Source organism: Carex rostrata, chromosome 5 (assembly GCF_964058835.1).
Source record: "Carex rostrata chromosome 5, lpCarRost1.2, whole genome shotgun sequence".
NCBI classification, from domain to species: Eukaryota; Viridiplantae; Streptophyta; class Magnoliopsida; order Poales; family Cyperaceae; genus Carex; species Carex rostrata.
In genome coordinates, this window is record NC_135922.1 from 2709258 (window position 1) to 2732442 (window position 23185).

Genomic DNA, 23185 nt, shown 5'->3' on the forward strand with positions numbered 1-23185 from the left:
AAGCCAATATTTGACCTTTGCACTGATGAGACACCAAAAGAGATATTTGATGCTATATCCCACAAAAGCAAATGTATAAAATGTCTGAGATATTTGATGCTCTAAACCCATTTGGAGTTGGTTGGGATTTTCCATGGCAGAAATTGGGTACTGTCTAGGAGGCATTACTCAGCGCTTCTCACTTTGAAAAGAACAGTCACACTAATTAAACAAAAAAAGTATTTAGAATTGCAGCGAGTTATTTTGTTAAACAGACATTCATATCATACTATCATACTTAAAAATCAAAGGATAAGTAGCAATCGAGCATATGGTCATATTCCACACGAAATGAAAATGGCTATATGAATTATGGTTCTAAAAATTTTAAAACCGTAAATCATGCATTTTGGAGGCACCAAAACTGTCCCAAAATAGTCCTGACCATATAAAAAACTACCATAGTTTAGAAAATATACCCGATCTGCGATGTACCTGTTTAGGCAATTAAATGATTATTACAGATGCAGATAGTTATAAACAATCTCAGATCAATTGCTCCAAAAGAATGCTTTACCCTTCATAAAAGAAAAAAAATGTTCAAGCTCAGCTGTCCTATTAGTTTAGCAATTCAAGTGATCACAGTGTTCTGCTAGGGAAGATTACTTTAATAGTTGATATCAGCTGAATCCGCTAATTCTAAGTAATTATGTTAATCCGCCTGACCAGTAACAATTATAACTGCTGAGTCATCCTATGATTTTTATTTAATTAGTTTGCAATTCTTAAAAATCCTAATTATTACATAAATTAAATATAAAATAATTATCCAAAGTTCAAAAAGTTTTCTACATGGCCTTACCAGCATATTTAATCTTTAGTTGTTCATCCAGCACTTTCATGTTCGGCTTCTCTATCATCTTGGGATTTGTCAATCGGATTCAACTGCCAACGAAAATTGGACATGACATGCAAGTAAGCCACGACTGTGGTAGAGGATTTTATGCAGGATATCAGTATAATAAAACTATTTGGTCCTATAACGACAAATTATTGTTCTAGGACTGGAAATCACCTCTTTTTCCTATTCTATAAAAACTTGGGTATATTTTTGTATGCTCTATGAATTGATCAAGGCATAACCATGGAATTCAAGAAAATTTATCCAAGATGTTGGTACTCGTTGGGTTGCTACTATTAAATATATAGTTAAGGGTCTCTAGCTTCTAAATTATATAATTTATTTGTAATGTTGTACCCAACCTTGTGGTAAGTGATGTTGTTTCTCTGGCACCAGTCTATCATCAGAGGGCAATCACCAATGGTAATATGAGCCCTGAATTGGAGGCTTTCAGTAGCAGGAGTGATGCTTATGTTCCTACAGTGTAGTAATTGCACAGTTTTCCTTTAGAGTGCTTGAATGATTTTGGACTGATAGCAACGGCAAGAAGCTCAGCTTGTCACAAGATTAGTGTAAAGAAGTATAAAGAAGGTATAGTAATAAATAAAACAGAGTGTTTAATAAAATGTATTGTAATGAAAAGCTATAAAATGCTCATCACATGGTGATCCTTTACATGATAGACATATCTTGCACCCATATTCATTTCGGGACAGCCATAAATTTCGATACTCTGGGTCGTGGAATGTAACACATCCTTCACAGGGGATATGTACCGATATCTATTCCGGAAAATCACATACCGATCGTGACGAGAATCCTCCGGAGTGGCCCAGCGGAATTGCTGCTGAAATACCTGGGCCTACCGCTAACCAGAAAGAAACCTGGTAAGCATTTATTCCAGCCTATCATTAGGGCGGTTCAGAACAGGTTGGCAGGATGGAAAGCAAAACTGTTATCTCTTGGAGGAAGGGTGACTTTAATTAATTTGGTTCTCTCGGCTATACCGCTGCACTACATGCAGGCCGTCATAATGCCGAAGGGGGTAATAAATCAGATTGACAGAATTAGAAAGAATTTCCTCTGGAAGGGAAATGAGGAGTGTAAAGGAATTAATTGTTTGGTCAACTGGAATCGGGTGTGTGCACTCAGGATTAATGGAGGCTTGGGAATAATTAACCTGGCCGCTCAGAATGAGACACTACTTATAAAATGGTTATGGAAGCTAGAAAAGGAACCGGACAGACATTGGGCCAAGACAGTAAATCTTTGTATGGCATCCAAACTGTGGCACAGTTAGCGACGGTAAGCATTGATTCTTTCTTCCTCAGAACCCTGCAGGAACTCATACCGATGTTTGTGATATCCGCGAGAAGGGCAGTAGGGAAATGTGTTGTTGTGGCACTGGACAATGAGTGGCATTTTCTCTACGAGTTCCACTTACCGACTAATGCACAACACTGGATTGGTATGTAGGTATCCTTTGGAAAATCAAAGCGCCATACAAGGTGAGGGTATTTTTGTGGCTGGCGATTGAAAACAAAATTCTTACGCAACAAGTTTTGGTGTCTAGAGGATGTCACATCGATTATGGTTGTGTATTGTGCGGATATCAGGGGCAAGAAACGAGAGATCACATTTTCTGTGCTTGTGTGTATTCAGAAACATTCTGGAGAGGTTTACTTGACCGCATGGTAATTACGAGGATCATGGGACCGGACTCTACGGTGGTGGAATTCTAGTTGACTCATCGAGATCCACTCAATAGAGTGCCGAGCATGAAATGGGATGCAATGTGGGCAGCGGGTGTGTGGGCTTTTTGGCGGGAGAGAAATAGGAGGACGTTTGGGGGACATGAGAAGAGTGCGGCCCAATTAACGAATGAGACTATCACACAGGTACAGCAGTGGATTGCGATCATCTGAGAGATGAAATCGGCGGAGCATAAACTTCGCTGTGGCCTTCTCTGTATTTATTGCTGTGCTTTACACCTTGTAATTTTGTAGGGATATTTACTTACATATAGCTACATGGAGATACTTATTTTTGGGGGTGGTGTTGTAAATAACTCTGTATAGAACTTTTTAAATTTAATGAAAATATCAGTAGTGAACTTGCTACCTGACCTTATAAAAAAAAAATCCTTCACAGGAAACTGGAATTTCAGTGTTGGGCAGAATTCAAAAGTAACTTCCTCAATAGAATTTAACCCCCCATCACTCTAATTAATCGAGATTAGCTCTACACAGTTTGAGATTGTTAGGTTCTCAAATATTGACTGCAACATAATTTCATGAAAGCCACACTCGTCAATCTTCAGTTATTTTATTGTTGATGAACATGTAAGCCACACATGTTGACAGTTAGGCCCAAATGTCCTCAATTTTGGATCCTGGTGGTTAGAGTATTTTTGTAATTTTTTATATAATTGAGGATATTAATAAAAAAAATCGGTGGAGAGAGCTACAAGACCGTAAAAAGTAATTGTAAAAAAAGTGATGGTTGTTTTGTTTGAGGCTCATTGTCTTTTTCTGTAAATGTTGCCACATTTGATTGATTTATTTAGATCAGTCGCACGGAACGATTATACTTAGGTTGAGCTTAAATGAAATATCTTTAATTACGCTGCTGAGGAATTATTTGCACAAATCACTCTTTGGAACAAAAACACAAATGTAATGCTACTTGTTGATTTTATCGAACTACCATGACACCAACAACTTGTGAACCCATGCCCAATTTATCTGTTTATATGACATTGAAGATCATACAAGTAATCCATAATTTTATATTACATAAATCCACATTTAATACCTCTTCAAGGGGTTAATCCAGTAGAACAAAACCTGGTATTATTGTAACTTTGCTTGAAAAGAAACAAGTACAGTTAATGAAATGACCTAATTGAAGACAAAAAGGAAAAGAAGTACTAATATACATAGCATAGAAAATTATTACAAATGACCAAAAAAACACCAGCGTTCAGGTATTGTCCCTGACGGAAACCTTGGGGGGAGTTGAATGGTTGCCATAACAAAAATAAAAATAGTTTTAGGCTTAATTTGCATCTGACAGTAAAACTGAAATCCAACAAGATAAACAAGCAAGATGCACAAATACATTCACAAACAAGCAAAGTAAAGAGTAAGAGTAAGAAACATTCAGGCTTGTTAACTGACTTCAGACTAGCAAGCTAGATTCCTACTTTGCCAGAGATCGTAGCCACTAGCGGTGCGCCTTTCTATTTGCCGGGGTTCGAACTAACGCACTCAACTGTTAGAGAGTTGGTAATTTTCCAATCCTAGATGGCATGCTGGTAAGAGATTTAGGTAAATCTAGAATGCGTAGCCTACTTAACAGCTCTATGCCCCTTGGTAACTCTTTGAGTTTTTTACAATATCTTAATGATAATGTATGTAGGTTACGAAGTAGGAAGATAGATTCAGGTAACTGCTGGATTTCATCACTGCTCAGCTGAAAGTACCGAAGGTTAATAAGGTTTTTGATGTTTACTGGTAACTCCGAAAGAAAATCACAATGCAGATCCAAAGTTTGGAGGTTGTAAAGAAGACTTTCAGGAAGCATTTCCATCTGACTATCTTGAACACAAAGGTAGCGCAAGTGCTTTAATGTGTGGAGTGTATTTGGCAACAAGGAATAGCTCAACTGAAGAGCTCTCACACAAGCAATCTCATAGGAGATTGCAAAGTCCAAGTTTTGTTCAGGGCATCCATTTACCAATGTTCTGATAGAGCAATGGTGGCTGGGTGAGAAAAAAGAACCCAATAATTTATCTTCTTTGGTTAAGTACAGATGGTATACTTTGCATGGATCATTGCATTGTTCGTTATTTTCTAAAGCTGGTCGGTATGCTTCATGAGAAATGGATCTTGCTAGATCATGTATTAAATCATGCAGCAAGAAGTACCGAGTGAACCAACAATTAACAAGTGATCTGCCTTGCAATTCATCGAAGTACTCGCTTCCAATCTCTTCCATTGTCTTCAAACTTCTTGTATTGCCATTAATATAGCCTTGTGCCATCCAGAGCCTAACCACCATGTCTTTTTCAAATAGTGTACCTTTTGGAAACACAGATAAATAACAGAAACATGGCTTTAGATGTTGCGGCAATTTCCAGTAACCTAACCTCAATGCTGGCATAACCTCTCCCATCTCATCTATTTCTGATATATCACTCTCCAAAATTTCCCTCCATTTCTCTTCATCCATTTCATAACGGAGAATGCCTCCAAGTGTCTTTATCGCCAAAGGTGAGCCTTTGCACTTTTTGACAATACCATGACCAATCTCATGCAGATTTGCATTTTCACTTGTCTCCCTACTGCCAAAAGCAAAATGCTTAAAGAGTGACCAACAATTTTCCTCTGGTAAGGAACTCAATTGAAAAGGTGATGTTGTCTGCATGATCTTAGCAACCGAGGTATTGCGAGTCATCATCAAAATTCTTACAAATTTAGCACCACAAAAACCAACTCGAAAGCACTCCCACAGGTTTCCTTTTTCATTCCACACATCATCTAGCACGAGAAACAAGCCATGACCTCTTATCTTTTCCTTGAGAACATCTTGGAGTATGCTTAGCTCAGAAAACTCACAGGGGCTGTTATTCACTGACTCAACTATAGTTTTGGTTAGCTGCACTAGATCAAAATCTTCTGATACAGATACCCAACATCTCTTGTCAAACAATCGACGTAGCTTAGAGTCATTGTAAACAAGTTGGGCAAGTGTAGTCTTGCCAAACCCACCCATTCCAACAATGGGAAGAACCATAAAATCTGGACCATTTGAAGGGTCCAGGAGGCTAATGATCTTCTCCTTCTCCTCCTCCCTACCAAAAATAGCCCTCTCGTCCAAATGATAACTGATTGGCGGTCGGATTTGGGGACCAATAACCAGTCTGGTCCCATCTTCCTCCCTCAAATGAAGATCCCTACGAGAATTTGAAATCTCTTCAAACCTCTTTGTTATATCCTTGATCTTCTCAGCCATGCCATCAGGAATGGAGGCCTTGGTATTAGTAACTGAATAAGAAGCAAGGGAGGATGATGCGTACATCTCAGCAATTTTTCTCTTAGTCCCTATAAAAATGCATATCAAAATTTCTCTTAGTTATCCCCATTTTTATTTCGCAAAAATAAAAAAAAATTGTCTTAGTCTCCTAAACTATCCTTGTGCAGTGAAGAAAAATTACCCCATGAATTTTTTACGTTATATATATATATATATATATATATATATATTTTTTTTTTTCTTTGTTGTTGTTCTGGAGGGATTGCACATGCGTTAAATTTCCATAAATATAAACTTTTTTTGGCAATGAGGATTAAAAAATGCGACATTTCAGGTAAATGTTATTATCTTACCAATTAGTCACTATGGCAATAAAGATAAATGTAGAGAAGGAAAAATCGGAATCGAAATCGGGTGAATCGGTAGGAATTGGCTGAATTGGATTGGAAACTCGGATTATTTTGCGAGAAGGTTTTTTTGAACTAAAAAAATAAGAAAAAATGATTTTTTTTCCGAAAAAATGATTTTTTTTTCCAAAAAAACATGTGAAGACAAATGAATATTACTAAAGTTCATTACATTTATAAGTTAGCTACATGATATCCATGTTATATTTTTAACTTCAAGTTTAAAAAAAATATATGAATAAATAAAATCATAATTGAAAATAATAATAACAAAGTTCTTCGATATAATTTGTGATTTAGATAATTTTTCTAGTAATTTAAAATTAAATTGATGTTAATACACTCAGAAATGAATTCATAAAATATGATAACTATATGGCCCAAAAATAAAATCGAAAGAATAGTAATTAGGCCTATTTTAAGCAAGCTTTCCTGGGCCATGATACATTAATAAAAGCATACCCACGTCCCTATGGTAAGCCTCCATGGCAGCATCTCCGCTCTCCACTATGGATCTCAGCACCTCGTAGTAGAACTCATCCAACACATCTTCTGTTTTGTAGGCCACACCTCTCAGCTCCGCCAGCCACAGACGAACAGAGCAGTCGTGAATCTCCCTCTCTTCAGCGTCCTGTTGAACGGGCTGAATCCTCGCAAGCATCCGACTCAGCTTCTCCAAATCCTTTATAACACTTTTCTGTTGCTCAGTTAGAGGGGATGGTGGATCCTGCTGCTGGTGCGAACTGGAAGGAGTGCCTCGAATGGCGCAGAGGAGGTTGGTGGAGATGGATTGGATGGAAGAAATCAGTCCGGACGCGGTCGCCATTAAATCTGAATTGAAACTCTCTTCACTTTCTCTCAGTTCCTACTCTCTCTCCCTCACTCACTGCTTGCTTGACTAGACTTTCACTTCTTGCTTAGTGAAAATTGTGGAGTGGGTTCGTAAGCCGTGAGTTTATTAACTGTGGCATACCCCGTGTAGGAAATCATGCTGCAGGTCGGGAATAGATATAATTATTATCCGCTTCTTTCTGACTACAACGGCTATTATATATTAACTGCTTTAAAATTGCGTGCTTGACTAGTTCACTTCTTTCTTGGGCAAAATTGCGGAGTGGGTTCCTAAGCGGTGAGTTTATTAACTGTGGCACACCCCGTGTAGGAAATCATGCTATTGTATAGACATGTATTGTAAAGGGGGTGCGGATCTATATATGTATTATAAAGGGGATGCTCAGTTAGCCTCATGATTTGAATTTTTTAATCATGTATGATTGAAATTTATATAATTTTTTTTTTAGTTAAAAGGTTTTATACAAGTAACCCCCATAAATTATCACATGTGTGTTTGTAATCTAGTGGTTAGAAATCTAATATGTTATTATAGAGATTTGGGTTCAAGTCCCAGCCATGAATTATGTATTTAAAATTTTTAGTCTCTTATCAAAATTTTCTAATTCCATCATTGAGTATAGACTAGTTACAATAAAATGTTGATTGATTTGTCAAATTATTTGATATGAATAATGGCAGTAACAATAATTTTCACTGAAAAATATCCAAATAAAATGAAATAACATGTTTATTAATAAATAAATATTTAAAATAATGGGTTTGTAACAAATATAAAATTATATGTACAAGATTTGATTACCCATTTTTTTAGCGATAAATATAGAAATGTTACTATGATATCGCCAAACGTGTGAAAGTGATATATATGACATACTAATAGCAGCACATCGAGAGGTCTTGCCACAAACAATCTTATTATTATTTATAATTCCACACTATCATTAGTGTTAAATTATGAGGGTGGTACTAGATAGAAATTATTTTCCAGACTACGACATAAGACCAACTACAATTGTACAATGTAAACGATATAACTAAAGTTAAATGACATTGCATCTATTTGTTATATAAATATATAATGATCAATCATGCCATAATACGACAAATGATTATCTTGACAAAGTGGTCAATTGCTGATTCAGTCCCCAAAACCAAACTTAAAACAGAACAATTAGCCAATGGGACTGCAACACCAGTGCCAATAACATTAAGACAGCCAAGTGAATACTTATTCAAAGCAAATTATACTTTCATGAAATATTGAATAAGACCACCAAATGACAGAACTTCAACATAGGACCTGCTTCCGTCACGTGAGGAAACATGACTTCAAAAAGAATAACTTCAGAAGAAACATGACTTAAATTTTTTTCAATTAAATAAACATACACAGTCATCACAATATAATCTCATTAATATATGATCATTAGTTCATTACAGGAAATGAAAAATTGATCAACTTAAAGAAGTCCTATATAAATGGTGATTGGATTGCAACTCAAAAGACCATTTTTTTCCCATATTTGACTTGGTGCTTGGTTGTGTGGATCCATTAATAATCTAATTACAGATTGACACTTCAGCCCAAATATCCTCAGTTTTGGATCCGGCCTTGGTTGTTACTACGTGGAGACTGGAGAGAACTACAAGTCCATAAAAAATAATTGTAAATAAGATGGGAGAGTATTTTTGTTTGAGGCTCATTGTCCTTTTCTGAGAAATGTTGTCATCTTTGGGCTTAGGTTGGGCTTAAATGAGACATTTTTGGGCTGCTAAGGCATTGTTTGCACTAGTATCACTGTTTAGGAAGAAAAACACAAATTTATTGTTACTAATCGATTTTATCCAACTAGCATGTCATCAACAACTTATGAACCCAATTTTTTCTCTGTTGATATCTCATCGAAGAGCATACAAGTAAACCATAAATTTTGGATTAGATAAATCTACATTTAATACCACTTCAAGGTAATTTGCAGTTCAGCTTGGACTAATCCAGCAGAACAAAACCTGGTGTTATTGTAACTTTGCATGAAAAGTGTTGAAGATGAATAATCAATTATATATAAATTACAATGATAGCATATCAATTTGATATTAGAGATCAATTAGTATTAGTTAACATATACATAAAACTATATATGTATTAAGAAAATATTTTAATGGCTCTATTATATTAAAAATACGCACCATATTGTAAGAGATTAAAATAATATGAGAAATCAATCAAATTAGTTATTTTTTCTCAAAATTCAACCTGGTATCATAAGAGGATTCAATTCCGAAGGGACGAACCAAGAAGAAGAAGAAAAAAGAAAGAAAAAAAGATGTTAGACCCTAAAAAACAACAATCCAAGACATTTCTTTCTTCCTCAACAGTTTCAATTTTAAAAATCTAACCGACTCAAGTAAGCAAGTGTATAAAGGCACAAACCAGCTTAAGGAATAGTTAGAACGACCAGTGAAGTAACATGATGCACGAATACATGTTAGCTTGAAAAAAAAAAGTCGAAGATGAATTTTTGTGCAACCCTAAAATCTCCAGTCTCACCAACGAAGCCAGATTTAATTAACGTGAGGGTATAGTGCATGTACACCTATATTTCTTGGATACTCCATATTAGACTTTGTACCCATATCGGACACATATCAAATACCGATACGCACCCGATACGACACTGATATGTATCCGATACGCTAGCTAGCGTATCGGTTTATGTGGTGATCTTTAACCACTAGATACGGTCTCCGATACTGGTCAATACTATGTAATACGGTAGAGAGACGTTTCGTGCTTACTGATTTTGGTTCCCTGGTCCGATACGGCCGAATATTATTTTAGGAATAATGAATTTTGTTTTCTAGTCCGATAGGGCCCAAGAGATTCATTGCATTATACGGGGCGGCACAAGATTTGTTCTAGAGTAATGAATAACGTTGGCTCCCAACACAATTTGAACCCCTACCACTTCGGTTCAGTGCCAATTATATCTTAGCCACTGCTATACACTTTCATATATGATACCTCTTAGTAACTTAACGTATTTAATTGATACTTGAGTTAGGTTTCAGTTTTTATACAAATTTAGTTTAAGTTATAATTATAATTAAAATAATAAAAATTAATATATATATTAGGTATATTGTATCTTATATTTTTACAAATTACCGTATCGCCATATCCATATATTGTATCCGATACGATACCCATACTTTGTATTTATGCAACATAAATGTACACCTATATATCTAGTGTGCTTAAATACAACATCAATTGGATTGGTGTCAAGATCATGTGTCACACCCCAAATCCGATAGTGCAACAGCCTACCATGATATTTCTAATTCAATACACACAAGGCATGGATCTTTTTATGCATTACCAATATAACCCATTACATTAATCCCAAACCAAAATGTTTACAAGATATATCTGACATTTGGTGGTGGAAGATGCTAGAGATATACTCTCTACATCCTGTTAGATATTACAATCCAAAATATCATATCTTTTGTTTGGCCCTGCTGTCAATTATAACTCATAAACGCATCTCATCATCTAACGAACCTGTAAAACCCACAAAAGGGGGAGGGGTGAGAAATAACAGCGATATTTCTCAGTGCAGAATTTGATTCAGGCTACTGGATTCATAAGAATCCATATCCAGAATTAAATCCTCACAACTTGACCTTAATAGTTCAGTTTATATATATTAAATGAATGCATATGCTCAATCACAATATTCAATCGAATCTCAAATCATAGAAAATGAAGCTTAACAGCAATATATTTGGCTTAAACTCATATTTCCAGGTCTGGTAACACAAGCAAATACCATCATTATTTCCTGTACACAAGCAAATACATGTATATGTTGTGTTTGACTTATACCGTTCTATTCAGTCTGGTTTATAGTCAGACACTTAATAAAATTCAACAATTCAATTCAATGATACGTAATCCAATAATATAAGTAATATTGTCACCTCTCATAGGTAGTGACTAGCAATAGACATTTACCACAGCTTCACTATCCTTACAGTCACAATTTACAATATCCTCTACCCAACCGGTACTGGGTTCAGTTGAGGCCATTCACCATATGCGCATAAGGGTCCTGGGTCAAAGTCTAGCCATGACCTAGACTTTGCAGTAATCAGTAAATCCAATAAAATTCGGTAACTGTGGAATCACTCAATTATTTATAACAAGGAACAATCAATCGATAAACCGTACCAAAATGATAAGTCATCAATTTACCATTAATTCAGTTTCATTTGTATTGTGTTATGCATATGATGCAACAATTCAAATAATGCAGCCAATTAGATATTCAACATGGAAAATGAATACAATTTAATTCTTAGAAATGAATATCAAAACAAAGCCAGTGAACCCCCGCACCTGATAACGTAGGCAGATAGAGCGACCAATCGTTGCATATAAGTTGTTCTTGACAATCTCGTCAAGTTTCGCTTTGCGAAATCGATACCTATGACATAATTATATATCATCAATTATTACTTACAAAACCAGTTACATAGTAAATAATTAATTCATGTATTTATAATTCGTTGTTAATTAAAGTCATCATTTACTAATCATTTCTTTATTCTTTAATCATTTTCCAATTAATGACTTCATTATCCATTTTTAACTCAAATCGGCATGGATTAATTGTGGAAAGGTCCACTGTTCTTAAGTCCCAATAATCAATATCTAAGTTCAAAGTCAGAGCCTCATTCCATCTAAATTTATGGGTCCTTCCCCAGTTCATATCTCTATTAACTTCCTTTTATTTACTGCTACTAATTCTTAGCCGAGTCTAAGACCCAATTTCATCATTTTGTGCTTTTCTTTATATATATTTCCATCTGACCATGTATTCAATATATGTATTTAATATTATGCAAGACATACGTAAGACCTAAGAATTTAGGAATGAGGCTTATTGGGTCAATAATTAGTATTTAAGAATATAGTTAATTGAACCGATACGAGCACTAATACCAACTGTTTAGAAATGACATTAACATCATTGACTTAGATTCTTGGTTCTATATAACCTCAAACCGTAACAATTATGACAGAATTTTTCATCCAACACAAATTAGAAACAAACCATTAAGAGCAACCAAAGAGAGAGAAGTGATCATTATTGCTATAGGGTTTACACTTTACATCAGATAAGTGATAAAGAGAGAAGAGAGGAGTACCAATAAGTTGCCCTAGTTGCACTAAAAGGAAGTATCACACAACCAACAAGTTCTATTAATCGCTAGAGCTCAATCAGCAAGGAAAATAAAGGACCCCTCTCTGTTTCTTTGCAAAAGCAAAAATATGAAAGAGAGAAAGAAATGTTCCGGAAACAACTAAGCGGCCGGAGGAAGCAAAGAAGAAGTGCAAGTAATAGAGCAACCATCTCTCTCTCAGCAGCTGCATATATGTATAGCAGCGTTGGAGTTGAGAAATTTTGCCACGTGCTGAGAGAGGAAAAGAAGAGAGAAGTATAAAGTGATTTGTTTGCCAGGTGGGCCCCATAGGATATGTTCAACTTGTTTTATTCAAAGGTTGTATTAATTCTCTATTAATTAGATGCAATGTATTTATCTCATATAAATTCCTAATCTCATTTCTCAATCTTATATATATTGGTAACACATACTCTTCTTAATTTCAAGATTCCAATTTCTAAATGAATAGATTGCTACCGCATTCATTTTATCAAATTGCTTATATTCATACTTCATAACTTCAGAATATATCAAAATTATCCAATTAACATTATTCATATTTTATTGAAATTTAATAAATTATTTATTTGATTTGATGAACTGTAATTGTCTTCATATTATAATTATCTTGATATCTCAAGAAAATAATACATTCATGTATTTTCCTAAAAAAAATGCCTCCAACATTAGGTATATTAGATGCAATTATTAATTCAATCTATGTATTATTTGCGAATGTTAATTTTTTTTATAAATTTTTATTACTTATTTATAATTATGAAAAATGTAAAGGTTTAAAACATAAATACTCCATTTTATTCTTTTGAAAATAAACGTGGCATTATTTTTACCACGTGGGCCTCATGCATGAATTACCCCCACTTTTAACCGACTTTCATTTTGTGTATTTTAAATATATTTAATCTCTCCATTTGGAGAATAAAGAGAAACAGAAAGCGAAAGAATGAGAGGAAAAAAAAATAGAAATATTTTTATAAAAGAAATATTATTATGATATTGATAATCTGTCCGATTGAAATTCCGACTACGTCGCGCTGATTATGTACAGTCGTTGCACTATGATTTGGATTTCTGGATTGATCACTATCAGGTAACCGGACTTCTCTATAATTTGTGTTTTCGTTTTGTTTCATTTAATTGAGTTTTGAATTGGATAATTGAATTGGGTTTTGGATTATGATGCATATTTAACGGGATAGCGGGTCTGTGGTTCGAATTTGATTTGTGAAATGATATGATCGTGTGTTATGAGAATTTGAGAAATGATATGATTGTGTGAAAGGAAATGATATGGATATTGTGTGACTTGTTTTATTGATAACCCAGACCCAGGTGCTATCACCGGTTAAATATGTATTCATAATTTGTTTTGAATTTGTGTGGATTAATCCAATCTATTTGAATGGTTGTTTAATTAAGCCAATTATAGAGAAACACGTCGTTAAATAACCAGTTACTGAGCTTTGTAGCTGACTCCGTATTGTTTCTGTTTGTCATTTTTGTTGCGACGTAAGTTGACGGGACAAAGGATGGATGGGTGCCTCTCTTGTCACGATCCTGGTTCGGCGGCGGGGTCGTGACATCATGTGTGCTGGATGAAAATCGAAGTACATCCAATATTATTTTATTACACTAGATAAGTGCAAATTGCGGAGTGGGTATGCATGCAACCCATGGGTTTATTTAGTATGGCACACTCCTATTAAGGAATCATGCTACAGATCGGGCACAACTATTATTATTGAGTCTGATAATTACTCCTCAAATAAATCTCTCAGTCTGTCCTCAAGTATTTAATAACTAACTTTTATCTCCAATACTCATATCCAAGCAATTAAAGCTCTATTTATAATTTTTTGCAATTCTACTCGGAAGTATTTAAACTATAAGCAATTTGAATAGTGTCACCTGCTCCTCCATTATAAAATTGACATCTTTCATGGTAGACAGATCATACGCCATTACAAAATTGACATCTATACGTACAGAGCGAAGTGCAAAACAGAAAAAGAAAAAGAAAAAGAAAAAGAAAAAGTTGATGGGCCGACTGAATATGTGTGAGCAATATGATTTTAAATATGACTAATTGAGTGGTAATTGTTGTTTAATTCGGATTTAACAATTAAAAAAAATTCGGCCTTAATTTTAAGTGAAATTCATTTAACTTTATTTAATAATAAATGTAGAGGGAAGACGTTAAAATTGGAATGAAATTTTGCTTTTAGAAATAAATTTTATAAATTATTGGAAAGGACGTAGATGAAATATTATTTCAGTACATGTCCTTTAAGCATTTAGTACAGGTGTCTAATTATCATCACGGAAAATTAATGCCTTTCTAGTGGATGTTCATTACATATAAATACCAAGAGAACCGAATTAATGCTTCTATATAATACTTCAAATTCCGAATTTTTTAATGATTGAACACCTGAATGCTTAAAAGGAATCGAAACAATATTTCAATTCCTTAAAAAAATGGATATCGTTTTTCTTTCTGACAAAATATTATATATATATATATATATATATATATATATATATATATATATCTAAAAGACGAAATTACAAATTATGGATGTGCAACTCAAAGACGAATTTTATTTTGTTGTTTTTTCCTACTTATTTTAACAAAAGCATCCGGGAGGTGTAATATAATATTTTCACCAATAATTTGTTTTCTATTAATTTAATTGTAGTTGCAACACAGTTATTATTTTCAATAACATTTGTCCTATTCAATAAACATACGTGACATGTTTCTTCACACGAGATGTATTTCCTAAACATCATGTACATGAGTAGTGTAGTATCAAATTATTTATAATGGGAAAGTAGTCTTTAAAATAAAAATGTGGTATTAAAATGTATCAATTGATCATACTTAAATATGATCTCTACGATAACATTAATAATAGAAAAATTCTTATATTTTTGTTACTTTTAGTTTATGATATTGGAAAAAACTAAATTATTATTTCATATGGTTTTTAAATATATTACAACTTTATGTTTATTTTTTTACTCTAAAATTGAAAATAACTTTTTTTTTGTTAATTTTGGTTCTCTTGTAACCATATTTTTTTCCTTATGTTTTAGTTTTAACAAAGTTATTTAATGGTTCATGCTTCCTGTTATGGCAACCCTCTGATCAAATCTATAGCAGAGGGGGATTGGTTCTGTTCAGCTTGTTCCTCAAAACTCCCCCCAAAGGAAAAAAGGTGTTGTCTTTGCCCTGTGAAAGCAGGAGCCTTGAAACTAACAGTCGATAACAAGTTGACCCATATAATATGTGCATTTCTAGTACGAGAGGTGTTCTTTCAGGACCCTGAGGGAAGAGGCGAGATTGATTGCTCGAGAGTCCCACATAAACAGTGGCAGAAGGACTGTTTTATTTGTGGGAGAAATTACGATTGTGCCCTCGATTGTATTCAGAGAAAATGCAAATTAAGGTTTCATGTCTCCTGTGGGCTTGCAAAGGGCTTGTGAATTGAGTACAAAAAAGGAAAAAGAGGAGACATTGTGGCTGAATTTTGTACTAAGCACACAAAACTTTGGGAGAAGGTAATTTATTTGAAAAATCGATTAGCTTTTTTGAAATTGCCTTTTGCTTTTCTTGTTTGATTTAATTTTTAAAATTTATTTTGTTGTTTTCCTTACAGCAAAAATTGACAGGGAAATTCAAGATGAGTTGTGTGTTCTTTCTTGTATTTCTCATAAGTTGTCATATTTTTATATAATAAAGTTGATTTAATCTAAAAAAAATTAAATCTTTTGAAATAAGTATATATTATTGTAATGTTTCAGCTTGAAAAGAAAGCCTTATTTTTAACAATAACATGCTACATATTTATTTTTCACCTTGCCATTTTTTTGAATTATCATAATATTTAAGAGATACACAGTATAAGTAGCGTAACTTAATTTAATATATTGAAATGTTCAAGTGAATCACGCTATAAGTCCGCATGCCTAAAGAAATTCATCATGGCAAATTGTTTATTTATTTTTCACTTGTTTCAAAATACAACGGACTATTGTACCAGACAATATATGGCACCAACACATGGCAAATTGAAAATATATAACCCAATGAAAAAAAAAAAAAAAAGATGTATTGATACAATACGATACTTGTGCAGGCCAAAATGGCATTAAACAATGCTACAAAAAGAATCAAATGCATGCTTTATGTAATATATATGTTTTATTGTGTGGTCCGTTAATTAACTGGGTCTTAGACAATAATTCTTTTATTCGTAAAAAATATTACAAAATAATATAGAAAAAGAGAAAGAGTAGTTTTGATTTTCTAGAAATATTAGTAGAAATTTTCTTGATCCAAACTTTAATTTGTTAAAAAAAATTCCGATTCATTATATTTTGTCGATCAGACAAACTTTGGGAAAAAAAATTTCTGATCCAAAATTTAAATCAGCAAAACTTCCACCAATCCTACTTATCTATCAAAAACAAAAATACTCTCTCTTTTTTATTCTACCAATCCTGTCACGTACTAATGGTGTATATAAAAACCAATCTCATATAATATCTACAAATCTAACCACAGAAAAAAAAATATACACTAACAACTAATTTCATATTCAAATATCCAATTTTAAAAAAAAGGTGATATAGTCTCCATGCTAATAACTATATTATCTCGTCAATAAGTTTTTTAACAAATCAATATTTTAAACAATTTACGTCCTGATGCTATTATTTAGCATTTAAAAAATTAAAAGGTTGCACGCATATGAAATAAAACTCGAAACCTAGCAAAAATGCACCTAGGTCTGTGTATTACCTTTTGTTAAAGGTAATAGACAGATACAAAGTAGATGTTATTAAAATATTCCATTTTTGTATGATTTTATTTCGCCCCTTCCACGTTTTTATTTAGTAATGGCTAAATGCATTTTGCGTTTGTTGAGAACGTTAATTAAATGAACAATGTTTTTTTTTCTTTTCTTTTTGAAGGTCAGATGGCAAGGATCTGTATAACTGAATGAATAATGTTCAATGCAAAATTAAATAACTTAATAAAAGCCAGGACTTAAAAATTATTCAATTAAATATAATATACTGCCATTACAAATATAATATAAGATGGCCGTAAAAGCTACTAGCGTATAAGATGAAAAATAAAAAAATAAAATCTCCCCAACCCCCTCTTTCTCCTCTCTGATCAAATCAATACTAAAACATCATCTGTTTGTCATCTGATCCTATACAAAATCTGATCAAAAAAACCCCTTCCTCCTTAATTAATTCGTCTTTGAGATCTTCACAGGACAGGAAATGAAAAATGGATAACTTAAAAAGTGCTGCATAAATGGTGCTTGATTGCATCTTAAAAGGACCATTTCATCCCATCCTTATCTTGGTGCTTGGTGCTTGATTGTATGGGCCTATCAATAATATAATTAAAGATTGAGCTTTTTAGGCCCAAATGTCCTCAGTTTTGGATCCTGGCTTGCTTGGTTGTTACCCCCGTGGAGGTAACTAGTACAAATCCGTAAAAAAATATTGTAAATAAAACTCATGTCAGTTTTGTTGCATCATCCTACATTGCAAATAGAAATAATCTGAAAAAATAATAAACTCAACTGTACAAATAATTTATTTAACGCGCTTCTATAGATGATTTATTTAGAACTGAATTAGCCATACAAATATATCAGATTGAGTTTTCATATTTTAGTGACCGGGTCTAAGTTTTCAGATAATACCACAGTACTACTCAGACATTTCTATCTCGAAAACCCAATATCCTATTATATATGCCCTCATTATCCAACATTCACATACATTTTCCATAATTAATTTGATCAAAATGAAAACTCAAATGATAGAAATCCGATTGCCTAATAGTGACATATTCCCAAATATTACATCAAATTGCAATTAATTATTCAAACATTACCGTGTGACGTAAGATCGAAACTTCAATGGACTGATTACAAAATTTGCTGTTATTCTTCCATTTTTCTTTCTCTGTTCTCTCTTATCTTTCCTTTTTTTTCATATTTTTTTTTTGTGGTTTTCTGTTTTATGTTTTTCGTTAAGTGAGGAAGTGTTAATAAAAAAACGGGTAAAAACAATAGGGGGGTGGTTGGAATTAAGTTGGATGGATGCCATGCATGAGGCCACATGGCAGCCAATTTTTTTCTTCGCTTGAGGTTAATATATTCTTAATTAAATACTTTAACCGTTTAATTCTATAAGTAAAATCAGCAAAATAATTCCAAAAATATTATTAAAATTATTCAGCAATATTGTGAAATTTATCAAGTATTACTAAAAAAATATGCATACAAATTTACAATTTAAATTTTTAAAATATCTAATATTGTTAACAAATTCAAAAATTTACCCAATTACTACTAATGTTTCAGTTTGGATTTTGACCAACTAATCATAATCTGGACCAATCCGGCACGAGATGAAATGCACGGGGACCCTTTAATATTCGTGTCAAAACAGATTGGACGGGTTGGATCTAATCTCAAAAATTGAGTTACAGTAGATTAAATGAATTTGAATGAGCCTCCAGCTGATCCAAAATAATTTCGGAGCCTATTTGAATTATAGGGTAAAGCGTTTAAATGAGCAGTTTTAGCTTCATGCAGATCACTAACCATATGCAGCTATGTTTTGATTCTATCATCCGTGCGCTGTATGAAGCTAAAGCTTCTCTGTTAAAATATTTACCCGAATTATAGGGCTCTGCTTTATAATTCGTGCCCGATTAAAAGAACGATGCAGATCTCATTCTACACGGTAGGGTACCGCACTGTATCGATTTTAAAGGGATCATTTGAGAGTTCAGGCGGATTGGGACCGTCGATTTAAATCATACGGTTCGTATAAATGATGTATCCCCAGCAAACTGGATAGATGATTAGAAACGTCCGATCTAAAATCAACGGCTTAGAAAACAGGTACAACAAGCCTTTTAAGAAGTTTACCAAGGAAAAGAAAACCAGCATCAATGCAGTCGATTACTACTAGCAGCAGCTCCTGCATTCCCCGCTGGAGCAGTAGATCGCTCGTAGCCGTCCGATTAAGATCCGACGCCGGAGCATCCTTCCTCTCCTTGCCGGTGAAAATAAAGGTCAGCTTACCACCTGACACCGTACCCCCTACTGTTCTCCGCCTTTTTCACAACCGCAAAATCATGGCTCAGGCTGATGCTTCAGGCAGTAACGCCACCGAGCTGAACAGTATCGCCGATTTCGAAGCCGTTGCCTCACCCAACGGCTACATCTCCATCTGTGGCTTCGGATCTATCCTCTCTGGTAACTTTTGCATACACAACCTTGCAAAATTAGTAATTGAATACTGACACTCTACTGTACTGTTCTCTTATCAGAAAGAAGTGCTAGGAGCACCTTTCCTGATCTGAAGAATTTCAGGGTTGCGCAATTGCATGGATTCCGGCGTGTCTTTGCTCACGTGGCACCTATATTTTTGAAGCGAGGGATTGCGAATGCCGAAACAGGGGTGATTCTTCTTCAAATTTAGTTATTTCATGAGGTGTATGATAGAATTTTTGGTTTTTATTCAGATTTTCTATGCTTGTTTATGGGTTTTTCATTTTTTTCAGGAGATATCAAGTTTGAGTGTGGAATCATGTGAAGGGGAATTTCTAATTGTAACTGTTTTCGAGATCAAGATAGAAGAGGTAACAAATTGTAAATTTGAATCCATATCACCTAAGGTACCTTATTTTTTGAGTTTGAATCCGGACTGTTTGTTATATACTAGCACGGATCTTAAAGAGGTCCCATGCATTACAGGTTTGAACCGGATTTGCCCAGATTCTGATCGGACAGTCTGGATTGAAACTCAAACAGTGCAATACCTCACGGGGCATGTTGCTAATAACTTCTTATGATTCTAAAGTGAATATATTTATATATGTTATATTTTGTAGGTTCCTTCTTTTCTCAAGAGGGAAGAAGAATTCAGATTTTTAGCTGTAAGATGCTTTTCTTTTACTTTCTTTCTTTCACTTTTCAAATAAACAGGTAATTCCTGAAGGATTAGATGGGATGCCTTTCTCAAATCGAGCAGTACGTGCTTTTAGAAATCTAGCCATGTAAAAATATTTCATTTACATAATCGATTTTGATTTCATTTCTTGATATTTTATTATAAGGTTCTCTGTGCTCGTTACAGTGATGAGGAGTATTTTCAAATAAGATGCCAAGGTAACAAAGCTCAGGTTTTCAAATTTTTTTTTTTTATTTACTGTAAAAATGGTACTAATTGATGATTCAAATAATTACATCAACAGGCAGTAAAGAAATTTATCATGAGAGATATGGCCGATACAATATCCATAAGATATGGAGAGACGACATTTTACCTTGCCGTATCTATTTAAGACACTGGTACAATTCTCCATTCAGAGAACTCTTCTTACCATTACAATTCAATGTATATCCCTCAATATTATTAAATTTACATCTAACTTTTTTCTACTTTATTGTCTTTAATAATGTTAGCAACATTAAATAAGAACCCAGTCCAGAAAGTGACCAACAACTTGAATTAAAATATTTGCTATCAGTGTTTTAGCAGCCAAAATGGATGCATCAAATTGACAAGACTATTGTGTTAAAGCAGTGTTCCTTTGTAAAAATAATAAAAAGTAGGGTCTTTTCTGATATTTTATCCTCTTTGCTGGTAAAAGACTTCTGAAATAGGTTACAGTGTTTTAGCAGCCAAAAATTTGGGTGAGAAAGCATATAGTAATTTTTGATACATTCAATGTATATTCCTCAATATTATTAGATTTTATCTAAGTTTTTCTGCTTTATTGTCTTTTAAATTAATGTCAACATTAAACAAGAATTCAGTCCAGAAAAATGACAAAACTTGAATTGAAATATTTGCTATCAGTTAGTAAATGGATGTATGAAGTTGACAAGACTATTGTGTTAAAGACTTAAAGCAGTGTTCCTTTGCAAAAATAATAAAAAGTAGGGTCTTTTCTGATATTTTATCCTATTTGCTGGTAAAAGACTTCTGAAATTGGTTACAGTGTTTTAGCAGCCAAAAATTTGGGTGAGGAAGCATATAGTAATTTCTTGGACCATACCTATATAAGTGATCGTAAAACAACAATCCGGCAATACTTGGCCACTACTGGAGCGGGTATTATGGAAGAAGAACCACCCGAATCGCTCAAGACCCGTTATGGAGGCTAATTCTTGGTAACTTGTTAGATTGAATAAAATTTGCATATATCGGATATATGATTTTTCAATAGATGGATGTGAGGAAGTGATGCATGGATGATGCATTTTTTTTTTTGTAATGTGTTAATGACTTGTAAGCTTGTTAGAACAATAAAATTGTTTTCTATTTGCTTAAAACCCTTGAGATTTTCATGGCAATTCGAGAAAATAAATCACGCTGTGAATCAAATTCTAAAAATATGCTAATCCAGAAAGCAAAATCACCTTTTGTTCAACATATACATGTAAAATGTACTTAAATAGTACTGAAATTAGCATGGTAAAGCAGGCACCACCAGTGCCAAAAACATTAATACAGTCAAGTTAATACTTATTCAAAGCAAATTACACTTCATGAAAATTACAAATAAGCCCACCAAATGACAGAATTTTGTCATCATGAAACAGATCCAACAGAACAAAGTAATTACGGATTAACCCTTATACCCAAATGTCCTCAGATTTGGATCCAAGCTAGGTTGTTACCACAGGAAGAGGATTCACAAGTCCATAAAAAATAATTGTAAATAAAATTGAGGGTAGTTTTGTTGGAGTTGTCTGGTCTTTATGTCTATGAAATGTTACGACAGGAAGAGAATCACAGGCATTGTTTGTGCAAGTATTACTCTTTAGAACAAAATTACAAATATACTGGTACTGTTGATACTATCCATCTACCATATCATCAAGAACTTGTGAATCCAAATTTCTCTATGTTAATATGGCATTGAAGACCATACAAGTAAGCCATAAATTTACATTTAATACTCTTCAAGGTGATTTGTTATTCAGCAAAACCTGGTATTATTATAACTTTGCCTTTAACAAAAATTTGAATTGCTTTGGCTTAATTTGCAACCAACGTTAAAACCTAAATCCAACAAGATAAACAAGCAAGATGCACAAACAAATTCAAAAACAAGTACAAGTTGAATTCTATAACAGGCATTCTTGGATAGGCAAAAGCCCACATACATATGAATTTAGGCTTAATTTTCAATACCAGAAACTTGATTGTCAAATCCAAGAGTACACAACAATGTGGCTCCACCCCTGAACAATAATTAAAATATAACAATAATTGAAAGAGTATTTTCAAATTGAAGGGGCTGATCTTTTAAAACAAGAAGAAAAAACATTATGTTCTAATAATATGCCCGCAAATCATCAATTTGTCTAGAAAGAGCTTATACCCCTTTAGATCTAATACAATTCTAGCAATTCCGGTACCCAATATCTATTGGAGATGGTTACGGAAGAATTCAAAGAATAATTTCGTCGAACACCGAAAAAATAGAGAAATATGAAAGATACACAAGAAGGCAATACAACAAGCAAAATAAAATAAAAGAGAGATACAAGATTTTACGTGGAAACCCTTACGGGAGAAAACCACGGGAACACGACGCAAAATCACTATATCAAAGAGTCTTACAATACAAGATGATAATCAAGCCAATAGCACTTTCTTACACTCTTTTACAATTACATACGCTAATTCA

The 23185-nt window shown here is 33.7% G+C and overlaps 3 protein-coding genes across 3 annotated transcripts in view; 1 reads left to right on the forward strand and 2 right to left on the reverse strand.

The window, feature by feature from the left end:
* LOC144554208 (uncharacterized) overlaps positions 1 to 23185 on the reverse strand; it is a 106857-nt gene that overhangs the window by 54417 nt on the left and 29255 nt on the right. The gene's annotated exons all lie outside the window — the stretch shown is intronic.
* Positions 3907 to 7150, reverse strand: LOC144554351 (putative disease resistance RPP13-like protein 1). The gene is made up of 2 exons (XM_078302676.1): positions 6787 to 7150; positions 3907 to 5985 (listed from the first exon to the last, which is right to left on the reverse strand). Exons 1-2 carry the CDS (start codon positions 7148 to 7150, stop codon positions 4157 to 4159), a joined length of 2193 nt encoding a protein of 730 aa, XP_078158802.1. The 3' UTR covers positions 3907 to 4156.
* On the forward strand, positions 19415 to 21821 carry LOC144554725 (uncharacterized). The gene is made up of 8 exons (XM_078303048.1): positions 19415 to 19736; positions 19811 to 19941; positions 20045 to 20122; positions 20375 to 20419; positions 20469 to 20513; positions 20600 to 20651; positions 20738 to 20834; positions 21488 to 21821. The coding sequence occupies exons 1-8, from the start codon at positions 19430 to 19432 to the stop codon at positions 21651 to 21653; spliced, it is 921 nt and encodes a 306-aa protein (XP_078159174.1). The 5' UTR covers positions 19415 to 19429; the 3' UTR covers positions 21654 to 21821.